The sequence below is a fragment of the Anopheles coluzzii genome, chromosome 2 (genome assembly GCF_943734685.1).
Source record: "Anopheles coluzzii chromosome 2, AcolN3, whole genome shotgun sequence".
Taxonomy (NCBI): Eukaryota; Metazoa; Arthropoda; class Insecta; order Diptera; family Culicidae; genus Anopheles; species Anopheles coluzzii.
The window spans coordinates 8,913,664-8,930,383 of NC_064670.1; the positions used below are offsets into that span (position 1 = coordinate 8,913,664).

General features: G+C 45.6%; 1 protein-coding gene across 2 annotated transcripts in view; it reads right to left on the reverse strand.

Moving 5' to 3' along the window:
* Positions 1–16,720, reverse strand: part of LOC120947817 (uncharacterized) — a 98,819-nt gene that overhangs the window by 73,406 nt on the left and 8,693 nt on the right. For both annotated transcript variants that reach the window (XM_040363564.2, XM_049605092.1), the window contains exon 2: positions 8,189–8,806. In XM_040363564.2, coding sequence (XP_040219498.2) covers positions 8,189–8,301 — 113 coding nt within the window. In that variant the 5' untranslated portion in view covers positions 8,302–8,806. The remainder of the gene's footprint in view (positions 1–8,188; positions 8,807–16,720) is intronic.

The following is a 16,720-nucleotide window of genomic DNA, read 5'->3' on the forward strand; positions in this document are numbered from 1 at the left end:
ATATATTTTTGATGGCTTTATTTGTTCATGTCCCTGTCCAATGCACAGCTCATTGGCGCTTATTGTGACGATGTTGTGACGTTGAAAAACATCATAATTTGTGCGATTCGTTGCTCTAAATGAAGTTTCTGTATTTAATGTGCTCTTAAATCGTATATGGTTACGTTTATACCGCCGGCAACTCCCTTCACTAAATAAACACCTAATCCTAATTAACTGTTCAAAAATTAAATTCACCCATCCAATTGACAAATGCCCTATCGTTGCGCGCGTGTATGCTAATTAATCGAGCTGTTGCAATAATTTACATTGTAAACCCACTCCGCTCCAACACCACCGCTCCGCGAATCGAACGATAATTACTCATGTGCTGAACGATGAGAACCAGCGGAGAAGTGGGCGACGAGACAAGTTAACAGAAAAGAAATGAGCTCGAGTAAATCCTTACTCAACTCCGAGCACCCGGCCCGGTACAACCGGCGGGCAGAGCTAATTAGTTTCCCACCTTCCGGGCTGGATTGATGCTGAAATGATGCTGAATGGTGAAATTTGAATATTCTGAACTTATTGCAAAATTGAAAACATAATGAATTGTGGGTGGGTGGGTGTGGGATCGAATTTCTGCACACACACACACACACACACACACACACACACACGGGTCCGATCAAATATTAATACGCAACGGAAAGCTCTTCGCGCGTGTTTGGAGAATGCCTTACAGTGTATTATTTCAGTACGGTATCCACGTTGATGTGTATGGATAATGTTCATAATTTAAAGATTTTAAAACCATGGCGAAATGGTGTATTGTTGTCTTAATTGGAGTCGTGTGGTTGAATAATTGCTTCAAGTGTATTCTAAAAGGTGATGTTTTAAGGAAGAAGCAAACAGAAAGACTATTGTATAGGAGAAGCATTTTTAAACGTAGGGGAAAGCGGGGCAAAATGGGCATGTTAAGCAGTTTACTGAATATTCCATTGAATATGCCACAAAACACAATTATTCATGCATTATTGTATGCCTCCACTATTTATCTATGGATTAAAATTGCCACATAGAATGAAAACAACTTAAAATCATGAAAACAGTGTAAAATAAAAGTTGATGTTTTACGAGAAGCTATTTTGACACGCGGGGTAAAATGGGCATAGCCCTGGGGCAAAATGGGCATATGTAAACAAACTGTGAAACGTCAAAACACTGGGGTAAAATGGGCCACAACAACTGCGCTTAGGTAATGGTCTATGCTTTTGCGCACCGTTTCGTGAATTGTATTTTCGTTCTATCTTTTGTTTTGCTGGTCAGGAAAGCCCTTAAAATTCTTCCAAAAATATGTTATCAAAATTAAAACAGTTTTTACACGTTTAAATCTACAAAATCGATTCTTTTGAAGCTGTGTCTGTTATCATTATTGAGGCGACAAATACAACACCATAGCCTCACCAAACGCCATTTGTCAAAAGTATCTGCCCATTTTGCCCCAAGCGTAACTGCCCATTTTGCCCCACGTGAAGCATTTTTGTATTTTATGTTATATTAGTAAAAATACGCATTCGATCGCCTTGCTTTCTTCAGACAAATTGTATAGAAATATCATATCTTTAATAATATATAATGTAAAACTTCAACGCATCCCTGTGACACTGGGTTAAGCTTATTTTCGAAGTGACAAAAATTACATCAATATGCTACTAAACCTTATTTTGCACTTTTCTTGGTTATTTGTTGTGTTAGGGTTATGAAACTTACATGGTGTTCATAAAACACTCTAATGAATACATTTTGAGCATTGGAAAGTAGCTTTGTAGTCAAATAATGCTTAAATAGAGGGTGCCCATTTTGCCCCACATGCCCATTTTGCCCCGCTTTCCCCTACATTACAAACATCATTTTCTAGCGTTTAAAAAGGCGATGCAATTTACCAATTTTTGTCTGCAAGTAGGCGATCCCTGCCAACCCAATTAACTGGCATGCCACATCACACAAAATGCCAGCGCCTGCTACAGCGGCAAAATGATTGACATCATAGAATGCTTTAAACACCGAAACGGGCGTATCTTTCTCATAACATTAACCTTCCAAAAATCGTTAAAATTCAAACATTTTCCAGCACATCTCCCAAAACCAATAATCATATCCAATCACTTACTTACTGGCGAACGGTGCAATAAAAGCGCAAACCTAACGAGCGATGCTGAGAGTTTATTTTCAATATCGGGAAGAGTAATCTGCCCGAACAATCTTTTTTTAACCACTAGCCCGTGAAGGGTTTATATTTTTAACGAATCCTTTCCTAACACCGGAGGTACCGCTTTTGGAGTCCCCAGCCAGCAGCCCCCTCAAAACCAAGATCCTTTTCATTCAATTGAACAATCGATTTTCCCTTTCGCAGAGAGCAACTTCAATTTCATCTTTAAGCTTACCGTTCCATCGATCATGCGTTTCCGTGAATCGGCCACGATTCGGAAAAGTCTAGCCCCTAGCCCCTTCGATTTGATTGCACCGTGGGAAAGAAATCTCCATTAACGAGGAAATGGAAGCTCTCTCTCCCTCTCTCTCTCTCTGGTGGAACGTGATAAAAAAGTAAAGTAAAAGGCGAACGAAAAGACATTTTCATTGACCATAAGTTAAGTTGCTTAGGGGTAAAATGGGCCGAAGGAGGGAACAGACCATTTATCGGGTACATCAGGCATCGGGCAGTTCCCATTTTTGGGTTGGGTATGAAACGTTTCGAAACCTCTCCAAACCACAGCTCGCCATCACGTCCCATGGAGCTCAATGTTCGATTGAATTAATGTCCGGAAGGCAGCCCGAAACCGAACGGAAGAAAGTTGCTCTCCCTCTCTTCCTCCCCCTCAAAAAGGGACAGGTCAATTTGAAGTCAAATCAAAAGTGCTTTTCATCTTGCGTTCGTAGGACGTGGAGGAGTGTTTCAAGTTTTCCGGTATGGATGGAAAATCTCCGTAAGCCTCCGGTGCCATCCTTTCCAACCGGGGGGTTTTTTGGTGCCGGTACGGAAGGGTTTGTGAAAACATAATCAAATGGCGCCCCTCCTTTCTCTTTCCCCCTTGAAGCTCGTTCATTAATTCAACTCCATCGCTTGTGGCTTTCCTTACCACCCCCCCCCCCCCCTCTCTCCTCAACCACCATTCTAAAAACCATCTGTGCATTGTGTTAATTTTGAGTACAGCAACCATTCAATTATCAACGAGCACAGCACCGTTGTCCCCGAGATACGATGGCAATGGCACCGGTTCCAAGGTTTACATCCCCAGCCTACACATACACACACATGGCGATCGTGGCACGCATCGTTGTGTCGTCCCATGTATCGTTGTAATTATTTCCGATTATCTTCCGACCTTTCCAGCCGGCCTTCGGAAGTGTTTTTTTTTTTGTTTTCGTTTCCTGCCCTGTGGATGGTCAGTATGCGGCAATGCCATTAACGCTGGGCAGCCTTTCAAAACGCAGCGCCCATGTTGTTCGGCTTTTGATTGGGTAAACGGGTGTAATCCGCCTTCTAGCCACCCTGGTCTGCATCTGCAGGAGGCGGAAAGGGAAAATTGCAAATGTATGTTTAACAACGAGCACGAGCACATTTGCGCAGAGAACAGCGTTGGCCATGGTTGATGCCCAGCGTGACATTTCACCTTGGTGACACGCACACGCACCATCAGCAATGTCGACGTGAGAGCGAGAGAGCGAGAGCGAAAGAGAGAGTGTGAAATCGTGTCGAGCAGTGCACGTATCGGATACACGTTTTGGTTGGGTTAGGTGTTGTTGCTGCCACTCGAACAACAACAGCCCAGCACGGCGTGGTGTACTATGCGCCCTTGTTTTGTACCATCCACATTGCAGCGATAAACTGTGTGCAGTGTGCAGTGCAACTTCCTTTCTGCATCTAGTGGCATCGCCCGGCACACGACAGATTACGGACGACGACGACGACGACGGTGGCGCCGAGATTTATTGCACCGACCGTATAAAGTTTCTTTCGATGTTTTGCCGTCCACTTAGTGTGCAACTTCGATGTCTTTGGTCGAGTTTCCTATATTCCAAGCGTCATCAAGCTTTATCGAGCTGAATAAGTGATCACAGAGTGTGGGAGGGAGGGGGGGGGGGGAGGAGATGGCTCGGGCCGGGATCGGGTACGCGTGGAAAGGACCGAGTTGCTCGTATCAATTCCGTTTGATTTATTGTAAATGTAACCCACAAATAGGAACTCCAGCCAACTTTGCCGATGGTGTCGTTGGGCAAGAAGGTAAACATAACCGCAGCAGAGTAGACAGAGCGGGGGAAGAAGAATGGGGATTGGAAAGTTGTTAGAAATGATGGTAATGGTGGTGGTGGTGGTGGTGGTGAAGGTACTGGAATTGATTTTGCTTCAACATTTTATTGGTGGAAACTATAATGAAACGAATTGTCAGCAAACGATGACGATAGATTACGGTGACACTTACGTTGTTCAATTATTTACCCTAGTTCAATGTACGACGGTGTGGAAGAGGCATTTCGATCGGAAGGAAAAGTGTCAAAGGACAATTTCAAGACGGGATGAGTGGAGAAATATGATAACGCCAGTTTGCGCAATAAAATATTGTTTAGAAAGCATTTCCATCTCAATTATCGATTTGTATGGGTTTAAAAAAGAACAAAAGAAGGGTTTTGTAGTAAGAATTGCATACTTTAAGGCGTTATTTCATTCGTCTTTTTATTCATTTGACTACTTTGTAAAATGTATTATACTCTTAGGACAACTCTATGTAATCGTTATTGGAAAATCAATAAGCAATTAGTAGACAGCACTTGTCTAATGCTTGAATTGAATACTGCCAATGGTAAAGGAAAAGTATACCAATTTTCCTAATAGGTCATTGCTTCCGAGTAACTAAATCACTGCCCTACCCACTGCCGAGTCGAGTGCTCTGGCATTTGGAGGATTCGCAGAAACAATGCCACCATTAACTCTCCTCAAATGTCTGTCTTTAAATCTAAATGAATTGATTTGATCTCCATCTCACTCTCTCTCTCTCTCATGCTATCGCTAGCGCTTTATCTCAATCGCTCACTTTCCCCCACATTCGTTCGAATCGGTAACTTTAATGTAAACTAATCATTGGCTTAGAAGAAAGAAACCATGCCCCCCCCCGGGCCAATTTACTCCAGCAACCAGACACATGCATCGCACCGTGTGAAGAAAATTTATTGCACATTGAGTGAAAAATCTTGCTCCGGGAATCTGCTCACTGCGCAAGCCATCATTCAACATGTCTCACATGTCTCGCCTCTGGCCAAGCAGATACGTGTATATAGATCTGGGAATTGGACGATTGAGAGAAAGGGGAGAAAAAAACGAATGGTAATTTGTATAATGTTGTTTTTGCTTTTACTTTTCTCTCCATGCCGCCTTTCCCGCAGCCCGTTGTCTCCGGTTACTTCCTCGAGCGCACTATCGTGGGCACCTTCGGCAGTCGCCCAAATTCGGCTGGCCTTGAAAGTTGAACAGGCGCGACACATTAGGGCCGGATGCGGAAGGCGCGCAAAAGATGTAAATTAATCAAAGCCTCATTAGTGTTTAAAACATCCCGAGGGTAAAATTCATCAGGCCTTTGTGCCAGATGTTCTCGCGGGGGTTTGCTAGGATAACATTATAGCGTATTATCGATGTGGCAAACATAAAAACACAAAACAGCTGAATACGCAGCTGGTTGCTGTGAGGAGGAGAGCCTACCTTTCAGGCGCTTTCGCAATCACTTTCGTTCTGTCGCAATCGTAACGTAACATAATAATAATAATTCATTAATCTGCTCTATATTCTGTCTGCACTCGTAAAGTACGAAAAGTTAGCTAATTATTTAGCCCCTTTTGCTCATCGAAAGGCTTTTACTACACCACGCGGCACACGAAAACGACTCCAGTCCAGTTAGTCATAACGGTCATTTTTTCGCTTCGAGCTAATATTTCCCGTTCCCCGTTGCTCAGCCGCACGCCACCGCAACGAGGCGGCCATGATAAATGGCCTCCTTATGGGTACGTGAGCAAAATCTGCAAATGTCCAAACGTGGGGGAACAATCCGGAAATTATACTATCAACACCCGAAAGCCCGGCAAAATGGTTCTTGTTCAGGACCGAACGGAAAAAAAACAAACCAAAAATGCCGCCCAAACAAAACGCGTGTATTACCCGGTAGCTGCTCGTAAGTATGCTCGTCGGGCTTCCGAAACGCTTACCCCGTTCAGCACATCAATCTCCTTCGTCACTACCACCACCATTGGCGGCCATTTGGGGAAAGGACGCCATGTGTATCCCGATGGACGACCGTTGGGGCTTGTCTTTCCTGTGCACGGATATCTCGAAGAAAGCCTCCCTGAAACACCCCCCGAACATCCCTCCTTAATGCCACCGTGCGCAAAGGTTAATTCTATTCCGACGCTACCCGGGATCATGGCTGCCTTGGGGGGGGAGGTGGCTGCTGACGTGCCTGGAAATATGATTGGAATAATCCGCGACGCGACGCGGCGATATTGCTGTATGCTGCCGTTAGTGGGTGACAAACTCACAGGGAAAACACAAACCGTTCGCACGAGTGCGGCCCGTTGTTTCTGTGTGCATTACAATGTTACTGCCACAGGCATTAAGGCCCCGAACGACACCTAACACCTAACGGGGGGTCCCCTTTTGCACTCGCGATAAGAAGCTGCAATAAATTATGCGAGCTTACATATGGCAGGTTACCAACCAGGCAGCCAGTCTCGTGCTTGCACCTGGCTGGGAGGCAAACTCTTGCTGGAAGTGGATCCTACCAAAAGGGAAAGGTGTGTGTGTGTGTATGTGTGTGTGTGTGTGTGTGTGTGTGTGTGTGTGTTTGTGTTTGTGTGTGTGTGTGTGTGTGTGTGTGTGTGTGTGTGTGTGTGTGTGTGTGTGTGTGTGTGTGTGTGTGTGTGTGTGTGTGTGTGTGTGTGTGTGTGTGTGTGTGTGTGTGTTGAATTGTAATCGAAGCGTGTTCACCATATGCGCTATGCTAATGCGGTCGCTAAATAATGGCTTGACAGACGCCGAGAACCAGGCGCTATGAGGGACTTGTGTAGTTGCATGTAGTTAAGTCGATGATGTATCGTGTTGGTTGGGTTGTGGTTGGGAGTAGCAAGAGGTTGGCTTTTGGCCTTTTCAGCGCTATCAAAACCTTAAATTTTGACCTCCTTCAAAAATACCTTGTACACATTACACTACACCTTGTAACTTTCAAGCTGGAGGAAGTTTAGTGAACTCTAGCAACCGGAAAAGACGGTTTTTTTTTAAATGATGCATCGGTTTAAATGTTCGTGTTTACCCTTTCTGTACCTGCCAAGGTCATCAGGGAGGGGGGAGGGTTGTTGCTTGGGCTGCTGTCAGAAAACTTCCCAAAATGTCTTACCAAAAACCCTAAAGTGATTGACTGCTGGGCGATGTGTTTGTGTGTAAGCTGCCCTTTTCAATCGCCATCGATCGATCGACCCGCCAAACGCGGTTAAGCAGCGTGGAATGTTGTTCTCGCGGAGAGGGGGGGGATTATATATTCTCTTGCTTCCAGGCCCCATTCCCCTCTATTCCGTCTTCTGCAAACAACGAACCGACGTTATCAAGGTTTTTGAGAACCGTGCGCTTTCGAACGACATGCTTCCCGGAAGGATTCGACTGCGCGAATGCTGGGGCGGATAATCATAACCTTATTATTCACTACCAGGTGGTATCGAAACCGTTTGAAAACATAGTACACCCAGAGTAGCAAGGAATGAGCTGGACTTCCGGCGGAGGGGGGAGGTCTTTTTGCGATTCATGTGTTCCGTTTTTGGGGGTTTCTGATTCGATCTACCCATCAGTGTCCTTGGAGCTGAGCCCCAACAACCGGGCTCATGCAGATGCAAATGAAGTTCATTTAGGGTGAATCGCAGCAACCGTCTGCCTTGACCCGCTGCCTTAGTCTTGCGATGCTAACGAGCTTAATTGGAGCTGAATACTGGAAAAAGGTGCAACGCTCAAAAAACGGAAGCCTTCCTAGAAGATTGCACTCTCAACAGAGCTCAACAGCTATAGCTAGAGAGTGAAACGAGAGTAGTAGGCTTTGATTTACTAATTCCCCCAATTTGAGCATCCAAACAATCCAAACTCCCATTCTACATCGAATCCTCCTGGACGACTACTTACAGTTTGTCCTTCCGCTGCTGGCGCTTCTTCTTGAACGCCTTCTTGACGCGCAGCAGCAGAAAGGCGGCCCGGTCAATGCTCAGCGAACTCTTCCGCGGCGGCACCTCGTCCATGGTGGCGTCTGGCGGGCCACCGGGTGGATCCCCACGCACGCAGGCACCCAGCGAATTCACGATTTCTGCCTCGTCCGTTTACCGTTGCCGTGTAGAAATTCCGTCCAGCCCCCCCCTCGTTTGCCCCTACTGCGCCTCCGGGCCACACTAAAACGCACACATACAAACACACCCACACACGCACACACACGTTTGACGGTCAATTCACTGCCATCCACCACTGCCTGATGTTGCCATCGTGGTCCTGTGCTGGCGCTGGTCGATCAAATAATATGGCGCGGAATCATTTTTCACACACCCGGTTACCCTCACGCACACACACACACACACACGCCACCTCACCGACCGAGTGGGCCACCGGGTGACGGGGCCTTCCGCAACGACTTAATCACACACTTTTGCCCATCGTTTTGCGGCACATTTCTTCTCTTCCAGCCGGATCATTCGTACACTAATCGTTCTTTAATTGTAAATCCACTATCTTAGGGAGGGGATAAGCTTCCTGCTAGAAAGAGAGAAACAGAGAGAGATAAAGAAACAAACCAAAAACAAGGATAAACGGGTAGCGATGACGCGCAGAATGGCTGATCCGATTGCGGCCAGCCCGATTATTCTGACATTTTCAACACCCTCCGATGCGACTTTAATTACGGGTAAGCGCTTCGGTATCTCTGCTGACTGACTTGCCGGGAGAAGGTTCACCGTTTCGCGGTATACCAGTGAGTTTCGCTATATGTTCACACACTCACTCACACAAACACACACATACACATGGTAACGATGTTCTACGCCATCGCAAAGTGCGCTCGCAACGTTATTGAGTCATTTTCCAACGCTTGCCACGGATCGGCTTTCCATCGCCGGTTCGATCGAATTTCGTGTGCGGCGTGTAGTATAACTTTCAGGCGCCGGTATGTGCCAGCTTGCGAATACGGGGCGAACTATTCTGCAAATAGAAATGGAAAAAATGGGTAAGATAAATATACCAACCACACACACACACACACACACACACACACACACACACATATGTATTGCAAGTATGGAGCGCATGAAAAACGGTGAAACGATTATGCGAATGTCATTAATTTTGCCGGAGTTTGGTCTGGTGAAACATCATCGCCTCACCATCACCGCCCGTAAGCTTGTAATAATGGAATACAAATTTTCCCTGCCCTGCTCGTTCTCGCTCGTGCAGCCCCATCATTTGTACACTTCTCGAAGGGGGGGCGGCTGCGATTTGAATAAATTGATGAAAATTAATGCTGCTGCTGAGTCTGGAAGCACCTGGCTAAGTTTAGCCTGCGGCACCATTGGCACACACAAGAGACAAGGAAATCAAGCGTTGGCAAGCAGGTATAGCGTAACATAAGAACCCATAGAATGAGAGTTAATGGGAGAAATTATAGCGCGTTTTGGCTAGATGGCTGCTTTTCGAAAGTTTTTCAAAGTCCTTTTTTTTAGGAAAGTGAGGTCATTTGTGTAGAATAAAAAATCCATTTACTTTTTTTTGTTTTTAAGGCTTTCAAGAGGACGTCTTATGATTGTCCATTTAACAAAAAAAAATCTAAATTATTATAAAGTTTATTCCTGTTCCTCTTTAAGTTCCTCTTCCTTTCCCTAGGCTCTTCTAAACAACCATATTCACCTTAAACAAACATATGCATTGGGCGGTCCCGTGGTACAGTCGTCGTATTCAGAAGATTCACCTTAAGCTGTCCTCAATGTCATGCCAATTGCATACCTTCAGGCAAATGAGCTAACAACGCCTGCACTGTATGCTATCTGTAAAATCAATTGCTTTTTAACCCTTGAATTTAGTTGTAAACTCAACACAACGCAGATCTCTTTCAAAACTTTCTAACAAGCTTGTGTCGTTAGTACAGCTTGATGAAAGTTGTTTTCAACACACATACATACGTTTACAACTCATCTCAACACAACCAAACCCCGTAGCTGTAACTGGACCCGGCAGAACCCCAGGAAGGTCGTGTGCCTTATAATCTTATTAATACTATTCATTTTCAATCAACATCAAGAGCTGTTCCCACGCTTTCTCTCTCACACACACACACTCTTCCCTCTCTCTTTGGTTTGTTGTTTCCGAGATTTGTTTCCTGCTTGATTATTCCAAACTTCTGCCAGTGACATAGGCAGACAAATCCAATAGCTGTCCATTTTCGAAGATTTCAATAACACAGCCCCGCTCACACTCACTCAAGCTCGAGCTGTGATGCATGGACGGTAAGGTAAGGTAAGAAAACTTTCAAACGAGGTGTCGAGTTGCGGTGGATTATCATTTCCAATGCTAAGCATGTTTGACAACCTGTGCATATCTCGGTGGGGGAGGGGGGGGGGGGGAGGGGAAAGGAAACCCAGGCCATCCTCGGAAACGAACCCCGGCTATGGTACATCCGGTCGGATCTATTAGGTCCGGCCGGCGGTCACCTTTCTGTCGTCAGATTGGCAAACCGATCCACATTGCACCACCGTGGGGACAGGGAGATGAAGCATAAAATTCAATTTCGAAACTTTCCAACCAACCATATTTTAGTGTATGTGTGTGTTTGTACCTGCACACTCTCCCGTACACAACAATTCACATGGTGGGCAGGGTGTCGACTATCAACCCACCCAGCCATCACACCGATGATGGCAGTGAAGAGCAGATCCTTTTTTCCGGTCGCTTGCATACCGTGTGTGTGTGTGCCGCTCTATCTTCCATCTCTTTGTAAAAGCACTCTCTCTCTTTCGCAAATCCACCGGATATTGGGGGGAGACGACTACGACGACGACGACGACAGAAGACCGTACATTCGGAGGCTATCATCAACGTTGTTAATAATTCCATTATGCAAAGTAAGATCCTCTTCCATCCTCTTGTAACACCACCTCCAACCCCAAAAACCCCCGAATTTGTAAGTCAGTCTGTGTGTGTGTGTGTGTGTGTGTGTGCTCATCGCGTGTCAGTGCCTTCGCAAGTGCGTTATAATTTTGTGTCGAAAAGCTCGTGCTCGTGCTCTCATTTCCAATCCTGCGTGAGCTTTCTGCCGTGCGGATAAGAGGGCGGCTTTTTAAAGTGAAGCACACACACACACACATGCACACACCTTTCTACCGTTGGTGCTGGGGAACCCTCTTCACCTCATCCCCCCACTTCCCCGCATCTACTGCTCACACTGCCTTTGCTAAATGGATTTTCGTCAATCAAGTCACTTTCGGTGCCGTAAACGAGCCGCATCTCCAAACACGACCGAAAGGACATTTCGGGGTTTTGGAAATTTGATTTGTTCGCATAGCGGTGCAAACACGCGGTGGATGGGGACGTACCTGTCCGTGTTGCGTGTGTGTGTGTGTTTGTGTGCCATGTTTGTTTGTTTTTTGGCACGTGGTGTTGTTTGCCAAGGTGCGGATAATTAATTGGACGGCTTGATCGGTTGTGCTCGGCCCGACGGGAAGCTTGTCTGGGCTTCGGTTCCGAGCGATCGAACGGAGCCCGACCCGAGGGGGTGTTTTGTTATTAGACAAATTAGATTATTGGAAGAACCATTTAAATGCGAAAAAAGGCTTAGCTTTATTTAATAAAAAGTGAAAAAAAAACATCGATGGCTTAAAACTGCACATGAGGTAGGGCTCAGAGCTCAAGGCTTTTGCTACCAATGCCCAATACTAATTAGTTTGTATTGTGCTGGGTTATTACTAATATTTGATCCTTGTACTAGTATCATTACGTGTTAAACCCATTTAAAAACTAATTTTCCAGTTCAGTTCCACCTACAGTTGTGTGACCCAAAGCCAATGCAAATTAGACAATGCATTATTGTTCCGCTTCGTATCATTTAGTCTAGGTTCAGTTCTTCTATTGTTATACTATTGTTATCACTACTCGACTCAAAATAAAGCAACACACACACACACCCACTACACGCGTTCAATGAGCAGGAAAAGCAGCTTCTATTATTCTTCGGAATGAATAAAATGCCTGCTGCAACGAAACATGTTGCACTGGAGCGCATCACCTTTGTGCTGAGCTTTGCCCCACAGTTGCCAGTTGGTAGAAAACCACCGAAGGACGAAATAATACCTCACAGACACACAGACAGGAGTGATACAACAACAAACAAAAAAATCCATACACCTCTGCACCGTGATGCAACGTGGTGCAAAGTGTCACCAAGCGTGGCGTGTGTTACCTGTCCCCTTCATGAACCCACGAATAGCGAGTAGCGCATGTGTGTATGACGCATCATAAATCATTCCTGTTTCATCCATGTTGAACATTGCATCGCGCTTAAAGCAGCGTTGCGCACCGTTGTAGGCGGTTGGCCTTTGGTACGGGGACGGATAGAGGGTTATTCTCTCGCTGGGCCTCTTTCGTAACCATCTCATCGTACCGAAACCAATGGGGAAAGGATTGTGTTCAGCGTGTCGTGTCTAATTCAGCTCATCCGGAAGGCACTACTTCACTACTTCACCCTTCCATTCGTGTTTATGTATATGTTGTATATGAGGGTTTTTTTTCCATTTGTGTCATCACTGTTGTTGTTTTGCCATAGAACTTGCAAAGCATTTTCACTCTCCTGCAGCTTTCGGTTTTGGTCCCCTTGTTTTTGAGCTGTAGACAGAATAGCTAATGGGGGAAGACAAAATGTTGCAAAATAGCATGCCTTTATAGCAAACATGCTAGCATCAACCGGTAGCATCTGTTGATGGGCAGCAATGTGGACAGTTTGTTGCTTTTGCCTTGTTTTTGCAATTCCCCTCCAACAAACCAGCAGATCAAGCAATGCAGGATCAATTTGTCATTTATTCGAATCGAATTCAAACTACACGTTTCTACATTCTACTGTCCACCGATGTCCGACCGACATCTTGCTCTCTATACTTCTACGAATTTGCCTGCATTAAACGTGTTCTGCTTTGTGTTGTGCGAGCTCGCGCAGAATAGCACACTTTCCACAATGCCGGACTACCGGTAGAAAGGCGTCACGTTCTCGCTTCTCGTCATTCGAACCTTGCAAATGTGCTGTTAGATGTTTTCGACCGAAATGATGGATACCCGAAGGAAAAAAACGACCTTAAAGCTTGTTGTTTGTAGTGACGCGAATGAAATCTGTCTCGTTTGATGTTGGCAACTTTGTCATCACCGGGAAGGGTAAAGATTGTTGTCGCGTGCGTTGGAATGCTGCTAAAAAAACACTCCACAGCACAGCATCAATGTCATCACTTCGAATATCAATCAAAAAATGATCTGAAAACACAAAAAAACGGATGATGTAAGTCATATTCACAGCAGACTGAGAACATTCGACCCTCTAGCACGTTGCACCTAAAGACGCACACACACAGTGCACGTTTGGGGGCTGCCATGTGTTTTTGTTGAACGCCAGTAGCCATTTTCATCGCAAGACATGGGAAAGCTTGTCAGTTTCCTGTCAAGTTCAACGTGTTTGATCCAGCGCTTGATCCAGCGCTGTTGTTCGAAGATCGTTAACACTATCCACGAGCATGGCGGCAGTTAGGATTTGCAGTTTAAGACTTCAAACGAACGTAAAAAGGGAGCACATGTACCTTCATCTACACTGCCTCTACCACTTTTACGCTTCGATTTGGAGGTGTTTTCCCCCCAAAATATACAAAAAAAAAAACAAACTTCAAAAATTGCTCTTCCAAAAGCGATGTATCTTCATTTGTCACCCTTACCAACTGTTTGTATCTGGCGCAGCTCAGCCTGTAAACAACCAAACATCCCTAGTAGGCTAATGTGTGAACGGGAATCACCCCCGAAAAGCGAAAAAAAACAAACAAAACAAAGTTGTACCCATGACAAAACTTCCCCGGAGCCGATGATAATTTACGATAATTCATGCCGTCAGCCGGAATTTCCAAGGGTGCACTACCGGTTCGTTCCCTCCCTCCCTGCCAGCCAGTCGGTTGCTGTGTGCTATTGTGACTTCTCCACTGCTCCTCCACTGTGTCGGTGTGCCTATTTTTGGCTTCCCCGCAACCTTCCGATACTGAAAGGCGATTGAATTGACGCGCATCCGTGCCATAATCGAAGCATGCGACGAAAACATGCCACCGACTGTGTGTTTGTGCGTGTGCGTGTGTGTGTGGCAACGGGAAGACGAATTTGGGTCGGCTATTGTTGTTTACGTCGCGGGCAAATGTCCCCCCCCCCCCCCACCCCGTTCAAGGGAACGGATTAAGGGATGATGAAGCCGACACATCACGTTGACAATCACGCCGACAGTGTTGATGACGATGATGATAAGAAAGGGAGGGACGAAAAGGAAGAGTTTCATTTGCCTCGATTAGCACAGGCATTGTAGTTGGGTGTTTTTTTCTTTCTTTCTCTCTTCTGTTTGGTGTGTAAATCGGAACCACTTTACACGGGAAGCCATTGAAGATGGTGGTCGCTGATATGGAAGTGCGTGGCATATCATTTAATCGAGTGATTTGACAGAAATGTTGGGCTTTGTTTAAAAATCTTCCAACTTTGGGCGTATTCACAGTCTATTAAGTGGAAAGGGGGCTGTAAAAGCGCTTAAGAATTCACTGTATCATGCTCAAAGGAACAGGAAAATGAGCTCTGTACATCCGGATTTGCGGTAACGACCCGGCAAAAGTAAATCAAAAGTGTAAATCACTCATTGCTACAGCGCTGCAGCATCCAAGTGTGCTTTGCGAAAGTAGGTGTGTTTGTGTGTGTGTGTGTGTGTGTGTGTGTGAACATTGTACGAACAGCCCATTATATTGCAATGTGTGCCGAGCAAGCAAAAGCTCACAAAAAAGCTCCCCCTTTTTGTTGTTGCACTTCGGATTTCCACTCAACAGAGAACGATAAAGTACTAACAAAGTGGCTGTTATTACGCATTCCGCTCATCATCACCCTTATGCGAGGTGCTGGTTAGTAGTAGTAGCACACACACACTCGTACACACGTACACCAGCCGTAACCCGGGTGATCGTAAAAAGCAACATGCTCATCCGCACCGTGGCCAAACCCGTGGCAGAAGGTTGTTAAATATGCTCGAGACAGCGGAAACACTGTGCTGCGAACAGTTGCACTTGCAGTTGCGAGTCTAACAGCTACGTCCTCTTACTCACCAAGGCCGAGTAAGGTTCGCCTACCACCTACGACTACGATATGGTTGCATTCAAAGGGACCACTACATATAAGGGTAGCTTTCCGAGGAGCAGCAGCAGCCAGTGTGTGTGGTGAATAGCAGAATCCGCCCTGCGCCTGCACTGCGCTACAATGCAAACGCTTCCATATTTGAACAAATCTTACAGACAGCAGTTTTGATTAGCTGGTTAGCTACTGTTTGTTCCGTTTGTTTCCGTTCGTTGCTTCAATTGGATGAACTTTTCGACCCCGTGCATCCACACACGGTTCGTCGGTTTGAATGATAAACAACTGAAACCATATTCCAAATTCACACTTCCTGCTTCACCCTACCGTATGACCTTCGACGTGAACGTGAAAAAAGAAACAAAAAAAAAACACGCTCCCACTTCCTCCAAAATTGTGACGAAAAGGTGAAACAGCTCGCAAGCGTAGCGTAGACCGTAGCACGTACGATGTTAATACTGCGCCGCAACGGAACGAACACGCAGCCCGTTTCCGGCAAGCGCCAAGCCGAGCCGATGTTCGTTCATTTGCCAAAAAGCCTCCGGTTGCTCTGGTTTCGAAGCGCGGCTCTGAGTGTGAGAGGATGGTGGTTGAATGTACCATGATTTATTTGGCACGGGGTGGTGGCCATGTCGGTTCGGTGCTTACACGTGCATCATGTGAAAACACTCATGAAAAAAATATGCCAAAGTGTTTCTTCGCTGCCGTTGGAATCAAGAGGGAAAGTGATAACTTTTGCCCACAGAAATAGGGATAGAGTGGAGTTATGCGAAGTTGGTAGTTTTTGGCTATAGGTTGAAGGAGAAGTGAACTTTTGTTGATTAATTTATTTTTGAAAGTCGATTTTTGATGCCATTTTTGTTAACCACCATGCGCCTCCATGCACTTTGCGTAAACTACCATGCGTCTCCATTACAGCGAAAGCTTCCTTGCGTTGTGCTCCAATCAATTTACTGGTTGTGAAATACAAACTATAGCACAAATTGAACCATTTTTTAACCCAAAACACATTTTGCTACACAATTTTTTTTCCTGCAATGCATTCCAGTACTCTTCGAGCGTAAACGCGCCAGTGCTCCTCCTCACATCGACACCACTTGAGCGAAAAACGGAAAACGGAAACCGGACCGGAACACATCTCAAGCTCACTCCATCATCCATTCAACCATCAGCACGGACTTTTATGTGCTGCCGCTGCAAAGGCCCGGCCTTGTGTCCTTGAGACTCCGACGACAAAACGGGAAGCATTTCAACCGGCTACAAGTGAACAACTGATGTTTGCGC